General features: G+C 45.2%; 1 protein-coding gene across 5 annotated transcripts in view; it reads left to right on the top strand.

The window, feature by feature from the left end:
• AK9 (adenylate kinase 9) overlaps window positions 1-13,966 on the top strand; it is a 406,441-nt gene that overhangs the window by 383,547 nt on the left and 8,928 nt on the right. For all 5 annotated transcript variants that reach the window (XM_063917113.1, XM_063917112.1, XM_063917116.1 and 2 more), the window contains exons 37-38: window positions 8,876-8,974; window positions 9,564-9,666. In XM_063917113.1, the coding sequence (XP_063773183.1) occupies window positions 8,876-8,974; window positions 9,564-9,666 (202 nt within the window). The remainder of the gene's footprint in view (window positions 1-8,875; window positions 8,975-9,563; window positions 9,667-13,966) is intronic.

The raw sequence follows: 13,966 nt of genomic DNA, 5'->3' as shown, positions 1-13,966 counted from the left end.
GTGCAGAGGTACCGAAAAGAAAGCGGAGCAGAGGTCAATAACAGTGAAAAATTTAGCAGTGGGAGGGATTTGCATAAGGATGACAGCTGGATTTGGCACTACGGGGAACTGACTCTCAACTATTTTGTTAATCCCCCTTAGATCCTGCACTAGCCGGTAACCCCTCCCCCCACTCTTTTTCACAGGGAAGATGGGACTATTGGCAGTGCTGGACGTTCTTACCAGAATGCCCTGTTGTAGCAAGCGCTCTATTACTGGGTAAACTCCTAACTCCACCTCTGGCTTCAGAGGGTACTGTGGGATTTTTGGAGCTATCCTACCATCTTTTACTTGTACAACTACCGGAGCTACGTTTGCCATCAATCCAGTGTCCTGTCCATCTTTAGTCCAAAGTGACTCTGGTATCTGGGATGTCATTTCTTCTACTTGGGATGGAGTCCTATTTGTCATAATGGTATGTGACATTAATTTTGATGGGGAGTCTAACATGTCTCGCACTTCCTGAGCGTGATTCTCAGGTATGTCCAAGAATACACCTTCAGGAGTACAATAAATGACGCACCCCATTTTACACAATAAGTCTCTTCCCAGGAGATTAGTCGGTGCCGATGCAGCCAGCAAAAAGGAATGCTTGGTATGTGAAGGCCCTACTGTAATCTCGGCTGGTTTGCTAACAGGGTAGTGCTGGACTACTCCCGTTACTCCCATGGCTGGAATTGTCTTACCAGTGGTTCTCATGCCCACTGTCGAATTTATCACTGACTTGGCCGCCCCCGTATCTACAAGGAAGTTTAATGATTTACCAGCTACATTAATTGCAATTTCGGGTTCACTCCCAAGACTTGCAATCAATTTTACTGGCTGCAGATTACAGGTATGGCCACACCCCTATTGGGTATGGTGACCTCCCTGAATCCCGCTGGCAGCAACTACTTGTGAAGGGGTTAAATGGGAACTACCAGAGGCTTGCCAGTCTCTGTTCGGGGGGTATCTTTTTGTTTCCCCTGCATGTGGCTCATAACTCCGTTTCTGCGGACCCTGCTCCCAATGTCGTGTGTCGTGTCGTTGTCTAGGGGGTTGATATGAGTTTTGTGAATGTTTCACTCTACAGTCTCGTGCCATGTGTCCCTGTCTATGACAAGAAAAACAAGTTACCACATTTGACTTACCCACAGGGTTTGGTGATTTATACAAAGGCTGCCTTGTGGTCAGGGCCTGTATACTTACGGCCATTAACTTATCACCTTGTGATTCCCCGTGTCTGGTGATATTCCGATCGTGATCCACAGCTGCCTCTCTCAAAGTAGCCACCGACAGACCTCGCCAACATGGTTGCGTGGTCTGTACCCTTGTTTTTAATGTCTCTTTTAAACCATCCATCAGTACAGATACTGCTACTTCTCGATGGTTTATGTTTGTTTTAATGTCCTCTATACCTGTGTATTTTGCCATTTCTAATAATGCCCTGTGAAAATATTCTGCAGCAGTTTCTGACTCTTTTTGTTTAATGGAGAAAATCTTGTTCCATTTAACTACCGCTGGAAAATACTCTTTTAGTTGTAAACTTATTCTTTTTACATTATCTTTGTTGTACACATCTGTAAGAGGTACATCCTGATCCAATCCACAGTCAGCTAAAAATTGAGCTGCGTCGACATTGGAGGGTAAACATGCCCTCAGCAATACCTGCCAGTCTTTGTTATTGGGCTCTAAAGTGTTCCCTAGGTCTCTGATGTATTTCTGGCTAGCAACTAGATCTTTCCTAGGATCAGGGAATTCAGACACTATGGTTCTTAATTCCATTCGGGAAAATGGGCTGTACATGGCAATGTTCCTAACAGGAGTGATTCCTGTTGTGTCAGTTTTCCCATTTGGAACTGCTATTACCCTCACAGGATTAAGTCTACTAACATCATTCTGTGTAGGTTCTACAGCCTGTGGTGAAATGGTTTCAGCATAGTGTATGGTGCCGTACTTACCCGTAGATACGACCTCACCTGTCCCTCCGCTAGGGGCCTTTGTTACTAATCTTATGGGTTGGGCCGTGCCTACTGTTGTTTCTGATATGGTGGCTGCTAGAGAGAGCGCCGATATTGTTGCCGATTCGTCCTCTTGATCACACTCCTGGGGAAAGTTCAAAACAGGGTACAACTTGCACGGGTTAGTACTTGCATTGGTTAACTTATTAACATTTACACAGTTGCTAAGTGTTTGTTTGTCACACCTTAGTGCGTCATTCTCCGCAACCAATTTCTCTCCTGCAATGTATGGTTGCGGCGGGGCCGTGGCTATCAATTTCTTGATAGGATTAGATCCCGCCGCCAGAGCCAATCCTCTCTGTATTTCACCCTCCTGTTGCCATAACTGCAAATAATCATAATGTTGGATTCGTCTCTTTGTTGATTTAATGAGACATATCCTCCTCCTTAAATTCATTAACACTTCTGGGCTAAAGCTACCTACTCTTGGGAATTTCTCCCCGTCATGTACAGTCATTCTCTCCCATTCATCACATAAAACCTCTGTGTGTGAACCATATTTTTCACACATTACGTACCTTGCCGACCCGACTGGTCGGTTTACTGAATCAACCCGAACCGAGGTTGATCGCCCCCTTCCTGAACAATTGGCCCCCATAACTTGCAGGCGTTGCTTTCACCACCTCTGACCTTCAATCAGGGTCTTCAGCGAACCCTTACAAAAACCAAAATGTTCACGATAGGCTGACGGTGGCGGTTTACCGAGTACCCCACTCACTCGCCCACGCCGACCAATACGACCTACACACTGCCTTAGCGCTGGCGTACTCGACCCAGGGCCCCTAGGAACCTCTATTTACTGGAACATGTGAGTGTGTTCCGCAGAGCATTGACCCTTTCCAGTAACTATTGGTTGTTGGACAATTCCTGAGTGACCAGCGAACTTCCCTTCAGAAAATAAAAAATTACACAAATCACGTCAGAATGTACAAATAGTGTTTATGACCGGGTTCGTACACAAATGGTACTGGTCAGACTAACTAATGCACACAATTACGTGCGGTACAATCGTTCAGCACATAAGCAACTAATCTTATGTGCTGAGCGACCAGTGGAATCGAACATTTCGGCTGCGAATTCCTTCAGCCAGAGCTTTATTGGCCTATATGGGTTTTGCACCTTTTCTCTTATTTATAGCGGACTTCTTTGTCTGCTGTACCTGGACCTCCTGGTCTTGTTATGGACCTCCTGGTCTGTGCTACAGTATGACCTCCTGGTCTACTACACTCTACTGCTCAAATTTTATTTTTTAACAAGGGATGCCTCCCTAGCCACCATGTACGACACTTACATGCATGTACCTCTGCGAGAACTCGACTTCTTGTGGTTCAACCTTGAAAATTGTATAAACTTATATATACAAAACACTCACTCACCACATGTATACTTGTGTTTCTATTTCTATTTCTGCGCAGAAATTTTCTTTAAACCAGATGTGTTGTGAATTTGGAGAAGGATCTGTTAGTCTAAATTTCGGACACTAAAATAAACTTGCGCTATTTATCGCGTTGCCACCTTTTTGCCTGTTAAAATAACACTAGCGTGTGATTTGAGTTACGTGGGCGTACCCGGGCGCTCCGTTGCGTAATATACGCTGCGTGCGTCGGCCTTTGAGTTGCGTACGCGAGTCTCACCCTTTGTTAGAGACACGTGTACGCAAAGCAAATATCCACCGTAACACAATGTACATGTTTATCAATGTAGATAATCCTCGATCATCTACTGAGCACCACGCCAATCTCTCCTTGTACCTTTAGGTAGAGTTACGTGTGCGCTTTACTTTATCCCTTAATGTATTACTTTTACACTTTAACTATGAAATAGCGACAAATCTCTCTTAGCACGTTTTATCAATTATAAAATGGCAAACAGGAGAGTGATATATGAAAAATACACGAAAAAGAAATGCAGATATGTGCGTGCGTACGCAAGACAGAAATAAACAGTTTTAAAAGACACTAGCGTGTTGTTCTTACCTCCGGTTCCGGATTCCTTCAGCACCCTTTACTAAGTGAAGCAGACGCTTATCCAGACAGCACTACGAGGAATATGATCTCCCGCCTTTTGCTGATGGATAATGTCTGCTGAAATTACCTAGCAGAGATATGTGAAGGACGGACGAGCCGCCAATTGATAAAGCTAAATATTTATCTTATTTAAAACCCTTTAAGAGGCCTAAGAACACTGTACGCTATTGACGTATGGAGTACCGTAAGGGTACGCACGTTGCGTAACAATCGCCTAGCCGTGGTCGAGACGCTCAAGCGCCACGTTCGCTCACGGCCAAGTGATCACAGGCAGGCACGCTATTGGCTGCTGACTAACGTAATGGTTCGCTATAGCGTAGCGGAAGCTCGGGACCACGAGGAGATCACCAGCGGCGCAGACGCTCACAATGTTTAAACCTTTATATCTAAACCATAAACAATGTAATATGCAGTAAAACCTTAGTGTAGAGATAGGGTGTAGATGCAACACAGTGTAACCTTATTAACTTAAAAGCTGTTCGAGCGTCACCGTCGCTCTGGGAATACTTAACACTATAAGAAATACACAACTACCGGGCTTAGGGTCTAACGCCTTATATGGATGTTATACTTGCAAAAAGAATAATACAGTACAAGTCATACACTACAATATAACATAGACTAACTAACCAGATAACTACACAGGAAATACAATACAATACTATTACGTTTAAAGAAAAATGAGAGAGAGAAAGAGGAGAGAGAGAGAGAGATATGGCCCACAATAACAAGAAAGACAATATGATTGCGGAGAAAAACTTACGCACAAAGGGGAACGATCGCATGCGCCTCTGGACATCCAGCTCCCGATTATCAGCAATGAGAACCGTTGAAGAGTGAGAGCTGGATGTGATCGGCTTGTCTATTTATGCCCCACGCACAATACAATTCAATGGTCCCTACAATCTCATTGTTCATTGGACACAGGAATTCCTCTTCGTATTATAACAAAAGGTCATAGGTTGATTCATACAGGTGGGCTGTGACAATTTCCAACTGCTCAGGTGGGTGGGAAACTAGGTTTCCCGCCGCATGGATAAGTAAGTGCAAATAATAGTAAATGGACATAAACTTCTTATGTCCATAACTATTCGCACGAGCGATTAATCTGTTTCAAACCAACACCGGAATATTGCTAATTAAATATTCTTCCGATGGATACTAAACACCACTGTATTACTCCTGTCTGACCCTTCGTATCAAACAAAGAGGGATTTCTCTGTCCATGAACATACTACATTAACCAAACTTTCAGATTCTATCAAAGGGACCATAATCTACAAAATACATTATATGGTGAAAATATGTAACGAAAGATTCGCCCGCTAGACGCATACAATCTCTACCGTAAATGTGCATACCGTGCGCCTGCGGGTGCCCGCAACAGCGAGTATGCGCACGCACGGGAGAGCGCACGCATGCGCAGCAGGGACACATATGAGGTGCAAATATGGCAGTGTGCATCGTGATATTTTTCTGACTTTGACAAAGACCAATTTGTGCCTTTCATGCCAAGAATCCCACTAAGTAGCGTGGGTGTTCGGAGACCACCCTAAAAAGGGGGGTACTGTCAGCATCCGGAGTCTTACCTCCGGTTCTGGTCCCTGCGGCCTTCCTGTTAGCTGGCTGGTGTGGCTGCGGTGGATAGGAGCTGTGGCAGCGAAGTCCTTCAGTGCGGCTGCTGGGTGTCAGGAGACCGGGGTCCGGGTCCTGGGGAGCGGAGCATGGCAGTCGGAGGAGTCTTTCCAAGTGTTCTGATGCTGGAGTGCGGCGTCTGGGAGGCTGAGGTCTGAGGTAGTGGCTGTGTGCTGGTTCCACATGTGTCCTCTGTGCAGGGAGCTGCCATGTTGGAGACCAAGCCAAGCCAATAGGTATCCCAGTTCACATCCAGCCAATCCGGTGCAGTCTTCCCTTATAAAAAGGGGCTGATGCTTAGTCATGGTGCCAGTGCTTCAAGTTACTTGCTGCTGTAAGGTGCTCAAGCTCTGTGCTCCCAGGTTAACCCCTGGTACCCTGGTTCTGTTGTGGCCGCCCGGTGGTCAGTTCTGTTATTGCAGTCCTTTGCTCCCAGACCACCTGCTCTTGCGGTTTAACTGATGGGTCCTCTATCTGGTAGAGGTTCTCCGTTTGCTGACGGTGCTCACAGCGATCCTCTCTTCAACATCGTTCTTTAAGTCAAAGCTACATTCAGTGTTCTTCAGCATCGATTACAAATCACAAGTCATGTCTTCATTCAGTGTTCTTCAGCATCGTTCACAATTCACGAACATTTTGTCTTTCAGAATTCATTCAGACTTATCCCCTAGTCGTTGTGTATAGTTGAGGTCTCCGTAAAGCTGAATTCTTTCTTCAGTGTATCGTTCTCGTTCATTGTCCTCATTGCCTACCCCTCTACATCTTCGGTCCTAATGCTTCAATCCATGAGTAAGAACTACATTCAGCCACCTCGTTTACTTCCTTTGCCAATAGCTGTTCCCTCAGTCAATTATCAGTCGTCAGATCCCCAACTCAAGCCAAGGGTGACAGCACCTTAGCAATAGTTGACCACGCTCTGTGATTTTATGTGGCCTTCCACTTTATGGCTGAGTTGCTGTTGTTCCTAAATGTTTCCACTTTCTAATAATATCACTTAAGCCAGGGGCGGATTGGGAACAAAAAGCGGCCCTGAAAAAATTTGTACTAGTGGCCCCACTTGAGCAGCACCAGAAGTGTAAGGTCTAGCCATGGGACATGGCAGCAGCACCCTCCTCCCAAGACTTTCCCGATAGTGGGGATGTCCAGCCTCAGGGGGAAGTTAAAAGGAAATAAAATTAAATGTTATGAGCACATTATATGATACACCTTTAGAATTTAGGAAACTATATAATTCTTTAGAAACAATCAAGGATAAAAATGGCGTCACTCCAGGTCTTAAGGTGGTAAATCTTCAATCAGAAAAATGTAGAAACATCACAGAAAACCAACGTTTCGGGACCCGGGTCCCGAAACGTTGGTTTTCTGTGATGTTTCTACATTTTTCTGATTGAAGATTTACCACCTTAAGACCTGGAGTGACGCCATTTTTTTCCTTGATTGTTTATACTCACTGCTGTGGAGGGCACCCAGGCATTTATACACTATAGGACCAGGAGTGCTGGGCATTACATCTTTTATAATTCTTTAGAAAGATATATTTTCTTGCTTATTACACCAACCGTATCCCAATCACTATTCACTCAATCTTATATGTCAGCCAAGCAGGCAGACAGAGCATACACTAGATCATCTGCAATCACAGGGTAAGTGGCAAAGTAATTTTCATATATGCAAATTGTTTGGCATCTTATTCATTATGTCTATAAATAGGACCACATGTCCTCAAACAAAACAGGCCCCGCGGGTGCGTCGGCCCACCGGGAATTTTTTTTTTTTTTTTTTTACAACATTTCTTTTATTGACCGTTCTTCAGTTGTTTGTGTACATGTCGATCAAGATTTGGTGCTCTTGTGAACGGGACTGAGCTGCAGCTAAGCGGGCGCAAGTCATTCTATCTAATATTTGTTTTCGGCTATTTCTTTTATTGAAGCAGAAAAGTAGATAACAATCAACAAGATAAGAACGACCTATTTTGTATCACAAATGTTTGCAAATGAAGACTGTATGGCTAGGTGCTTGATTTTATACACCTGTGGCAACAGGTCTGACTGAAACACCTGAACTCAATAATTAACAGATGTGGCCAAATAGTGCATATAGTGTATCAGTTTAGAGTGCCGCTATTTTGATTCGCAGCTAACTTGAACATTTTAGTTTTTTCCATGGGAGTCAACGCTTCCACATCCTTGCCTATAGCTATTGGTTCCTCTGCAAGCACAGAATCCTATTTTAGAGGGAATGCTAGCTTCCAGTTTACTGAGCACAGGGGTGGACTGACCAACTGGTGATTCTGGCAAAAGTAGAAGGGCTGATGGCCTGGTCCAGCTTCCTGAAGGCCTAGCCAGGCAATTCCACCTCCTGATGCTCTTTTCAGCCAGTATGCTGAGATAAGAGAGTGCAGCAACACCACAATCCTCGTGACTCAAGGAATGGCGTGATGTGTGGCCACACCCCTGTAATGCATGCCAATTTCCCCATGATATGTGGCCACTCCCCTTTTCCCCTGTACACACACAAAGAATGCTATGGCTTATTCTTGTCCCCAGTTCGTCCCTGAATGTGTGAGCCTTCAAAACGTGAGCATTTGTTTTCACTATGGCCCAGTGAAGTGTTACGTTTGGGCTGGGTTCCAAACACTGGATAGACAAAGTCTAGACAGTCAGTGGGTCAACTCCCTATGGTCGACATAGTCAAAAGGTCAACAGGTGAAGTGTCGACTGTGTCTAATGTTGACCGTAACAAAAGGTTGACGAGTTAAAAGGGTCAACATGACAATGGTTGAAACACAAATGGTCAACAAATAGGTTTTTTGTTTTTTTACTTTTGCTTCATTTACCATACACGTAAGTTACAATTGGGAATAGTAATCTTGCCTGAAGTATGGCTAGCGAAGCGAGCCTCGTGAGGGTACGCGGTATACTAATTGGGATCACATATTATGAAACATACAAAATGGTACCCAAACACTTGAAAAGCTTGTATCGACCTTTTCTGTGTCGACCATTTGCAAGTCGACCTTTTGTACCTGTTGACCTTTTTACTGTCGACCTGTTGACTGTCTTTCTACAGTGTTTACTGTAGATCCATTGAACCACGCCCAGGATTGTCAAGGAGCTGAGCATATTGTGTAAAGTCATTTGTTTATACAGGTATCTGTTTATATTTTCTCCCAAGGTACGAGGCCCTTGTTCCTGGACACATTGAACATGCTGTGGAATACAGAGATAATATTTATATATTTAAAAATGAAGAAAATTTGCAGAGGTTTATGAGGTAATTTTATAATTGTGTCAAAGGTTTCAATGATCCTCTGTATGCTGTTTATAACTGTGTTGGTAATGTTAACAACAGGGCCCTCATATCTAAAATGTTAGCTAAATGCACTTGCTTGCTGTTTGCAGCACATAAAACAGTTGCATTTGTAGTTTGATACATTTTCAGCTTTTGCTCCCCAAAGAATGTAAATCATTCTCCTAAGGGGTATTTTTTTTATCTTTTATTCAGAAAGCAAACGATTTCAGCCCCTTCACACTCATGCATTTGCAGCCCTATCAATGCCACCACTTGTTACCTTGGAAGGTGGGGAAACGATCCTCACCTCCTCAGACGGGGAGTTTCTTGCTTGTATGAAACACTAAGGCCAAGCCCCACACTCCCAGTTCTGACCGTATCACATGTAAGAAGGTGCTGTTTGCTTCTGCTTCATGTTTCCGTCATGTGGGGATTTACAGTAATACACAAGAAGACCGCCTTTATGTGTTCTTCATTTAGTAATTCAGGCAAACCTAACCTTTAGCTCTCAGTAGTGCAGGCCCTACTTGCTGTCTTAAAGCTGTCTCAAGCCATAATGTTTTGTTTCTAGATTTCCTGAAAAATATTGGAATCATAAGCTTCCATCTAAACTTCCTCCAAAGATGGAGCCAGTCATGCTGACCTGTCTTCCGATATCTGGATACCTTGAACAGGTTACTATTTAATAAAATTATAATGTTATATTAGTACTGGTTTACATCCTGTTCTTCGGTATAAAGAACATGGGCAATATGTAATAGCCTGCGAAGTGCCGGCTGGTGTGGAATTTCTGTAAGTCTGCTCATATTTTTAAAGCAGCAATCATTTACAAGGTAAAACCAGGTTGGTTTTGCCTTGTAAATGATTGCTGCATTGTTATTCACAGTCAAGTTTTGTACTACAAAACAAAACAAAACGCTATTTCAGACTACAATGTAGTAAACATTGGGCCTAATTCAGACCTGATCGTAGCCGTGCACAGCCACCCTGACATGCAAGGGGATGCCCAGCACAGGGCTAGTCCGCCCCGCATGTCTGCCCTCCCCCCGCCGCACATGTACAAAAGCATTGCACGGCAGCAATGCTTTTGTACGGTGCGGTGGCTGCGTGACGTCACATGCAGCTGCTGCGACCCGGAGAGTCACGGGTAGCTGGCAGGGAGCTGCCCGTCACTCTCCAGTTCGCAGCGGCTGCAGGTGACGTCACGCAGCCACCGTGGCCTGCCCCCCGCACGGTCTGGGCACACTTGCGTTGCCCGGACCGCATCCCCAAAACGACGGCAGAGGCAATCGCTGGGCTGAGATGTTCTAGGGATAGGTCCACTGGCATATCTATAATGGGTGCAGGGTGTGCAGTGCACACGGGCGCCGGGGTCCAAACCTTACACCCTGCAACCAACCATGCTACATGGATAAGGTGGCATAATGTAGGATGGAGGATTCTAAATTGGCAGACACTTTAGTGGGTCATTTCAAGCCAATCCCCCAAGTGATAATGCAAGAGATTACAATAAATTTTTAGTTTTGTGCTACTGTTAACTTTTGTAACTATTAAAAACACTTTTTACGCCTATTTATTTGAAGGGAAAGATCTAATATTTTTATGCAATATTTTCAATTATGCAAAACTGACTATTATAGTTTAAATAAGCTCAGCCCATTTTAGTGGTAAAAGGATGCAACTTGCTCAGTAGCCAGACTCTGCGCAAGATGTACTGTATGATAAAGCAGTCAATTTAATTGGCTGATACATTAGGCACAATAAATGTAACTACATATAGAAACGCATTGATGGGACCTGTGCTAGTGAATTCCCTTGTGAATCTGTATGGCAGAACAAAGCAGAAAATATTTGTTATGGTAAAACTTACCGTTGATAATGTTATTTCTCCTAAGTCCACCGTATCCTCAGGATAACATTGGGATATGATGACGTGACAGCGGATTTGCACCAATTGGTCAAAGCTTTCGGCCTCCCTGCATGCAACGGGCCTGTCCATATATCCCCGCCTCCTTGCTCAGGCAAATCAGTTGTTTTTCCAAAACTCAAGGGATAGACAACCCTAATCAGGCGAGAAGAACACACATGTACACGCTTCTGTACAAGAAGGAAGAGGTTAGTGAGTGAAAGGATCTTCAAATCAGGTGCGTCAGGTTGGGATCCCTGTGGATACTGCTAACTTAGGAGAAAATAAGAATTTACTTACCGATAATTCTATTTCTCGTAGTCCGTAGTGGATGCTGGGGACTCCGTAAGGACCATGGGGAATAGCGGCTCCGCAGGAGACTGGGCACATCTAAAGAAAGCTTTAGGATCACCTGGTGTGCACTGGCTCCTCCCCCTATGACCCTCCTCCAAGCCTCAGTTAGGATACTGTGCCCGGACGAGCGTACACAATAAGGAAGGATTTTGAATCCCGGGTAAGACTCATACCAGCCACACCAATCACACTGTACAACTTGTGATCTGAACCCAGTTAACAGCATGATAATAGAGGAGCCTCTAGAAAAGATGGCTCACTACAACAATAACCCGAATTTTTTGGTAACAATAATTATGTACCAGTATTGCAGACAATCCGCACTTGGGATGGGCGCCCAGCATCCACTACGGACTACGAGAAATAGAATTATCGGTAAGTAAATTCTTATTTTCTCTGACGTCCTAGTGGATGCTGGGGACTCCGTAAGGACCATGGGGATTATACCAAAGCTCCCAAACGGGCGGGAGAGTGCGGATGACTCTGCAGCACCGAATGAGAGAACTCCAGGTCCTCCTCAGCCAGGGTATCAAATTTGTAGAATTTTACAAACGTATTTGCTCCTGACCAAGTAACTGCTCGGCAAAGTTGTAAAGCCGAGACCCCTCGGGCAGCTGCCCAAGATGAGCCCACCTTCCTTGTGGAGTGGGCATTTTAAGATTTTTGGCTGTGGCAGGCCTGCCACAGAATGTGCAAGCTGAATTGTACTACAAATCCAACGAGCAATCGTCTGCTTAGAAGCAGGCGCACCCAGTTTGTTGGGTGCATACAGGATAAACAGCGAGTCAGATTTTCTGACTCCAGCCGTCCTGGAAACATGTATTTTCAGGGTCCTGACCACGTCAAGCAACTTGGAATCCTCCAAGTCCTTAGTAGCCGCAGGCACCACAATAGGTTGGTTCATGTGAAATGCAGAAACCACCTTAGGTAGAAAATTTGAGGACGAGTCCTCAATTCTGCCCTTTCAGAATGAAATATTAAGTAAGGGCTTTTATATGATAAAGCCGCCAATTCTGACACACGCCTGGCTGAAACCAGGGCTAACTCGTCACTTCCATGTGAGATATTTTAAGTATACAGTGGTGAGTGGTTCAAACCAATGTGACTTTAGGAAACTCAACACAACATTGAGATCCCCAAGGTGCCACTGGAGGCACAAAAGGAGACTGTATATGCAGCACCCCTTTTACAAATGTCTGAATTTCAGGCACTGAAGCCAGTTCTTTTTGGAAGAAAATCGACAGGGCCGAAATTTGAACCTTAATGGACCCTAATTTTAGGCCCATAGACAGTCCTGTTTGCAGGAAATGGAGGAAACGACCCAGTTGAAATTCCTCTGTAGGGGCCTTCTTGGCCTCACCCCACGCAACATATTTTCGCCAAATGCGGTGATAATGTTTTGCGGTTACGTCTTTCCTGGCCTTGACCAGGGTAGGGATCTTCAGGATCCGGCATTCAACCGCCATGCCGTCAAACGCAGCCGCGGTAAGTCTTGGAACAGACAAGGCCCTTGCTGGAGCAGGTCCTTTCTTAGAGGTAGAGGCCACGGTTCGTCCGTGAGCATCTCTTGAAGTTCCGGATACCAAGTCCTTCTTGGCCAATCCGGAACCACGAGTATAGTTCTTACTCCTCTCCTTCTTATGATTCTCAGTACTTTTGGTATGAGGGGCAGAGGAGGGAACACATACACTGACTGGTACACCCACGGTGTTACCAGAGCGTCCACCGTTATTGCCTGAGGGTCCCTTGACCTGGCGCAATATCTGTCTAGTTTTTTGTTTAGACGGGACGCCATTATGTCCACCTTTTGTTTTTCCCAACGGTTTACAATCAGGTGGAAGACTTCTGGGTGAAGTCCCCACTCTCCCGGGTGAAGGTCGTGTCTGCTGAGGAAGTCTGCTTCCCAGTTGTCCACTCCCGGAATGAACACTGCTGACAGTGCTATCACATGATTTTCCGCCCAGCTAAAATCCTTGCAGCTTCTGCCATTGCCCTCCTGCTTCTCGTGCCGCCCTGTCTGTTTACGTGGGCGACTGACGTGATGTTGTCCGATTGGATCAATACCGCCTGACCCTGAAGCAGGGGTTTCGCTTGACTTAGGGCATTGTAAATAGCCCTTAGTTCCAGAATGTTTATATGAAGAGATGTCTCCAGGCTTGACCATAAGCCCTGGAAATTCCTTCCCTGTGTGACTGCTCCCCAGCCTCGCAGGCTGGCATCCGTGGCCACCAGGACCCAGTCCCGAATGCCGAATCTGCGGCCCTCTAGAAGATGAACACTCTGCAACCACCACAGGAGGGATACCCTTGTCCCTGGTGACAGGGTTATCCGCTGAAGCATCTGAAGATGCGACCCGGACCATTTGTCCAGAAGGTTCCACTGTGCGTGGAATCTGCCGAATGGGATTGCTTCGTAGGAAGCCACCATTTTTACCCAGAACCCTTGTGCATTGATGCACTGAGACTTGGTTCGGTTTTAGGAGGTTCCTGACTAGCTCGGATAACTCCCTGGCTTTCTCCTCCGGGAGAAGCACCTTCTTTCTGGACTATGTCCAGAATCATCCCTAGGAACAGAAGACAAGTCGTCGGAATCAGCTGCGATTTCGGAATATTGAAAATCCAATCGTGCTGCCGCAACACTACCTGATATAGTGCTACACCGATCTCCAACTGTTCCCTGGATCTTACCCTTATCAGGGAATCGTCCAAGTAAAG

Source organism: Pseudophryne corroboree, chromosome 4, assembly GCF_028390025.1.
Source record: "Pseudophryne corroboree isolate aPseCor3 chromosome 4, aPseCor3.hap2, whole genome shotgun sequence".
In the NCBI taxonomy this organism is placed as follows: Eukaryota; Metazoa; Chordata; class Amphibia; order Anura; family Myobatrachidae; genus Pseudophryne; species Pseudophryne corroboree.
The sequence above is the reverse complement of the archived record's forward strand: the minus strand, read 5'-3'. Positions and strand labels throughout refer to the sequence as shown.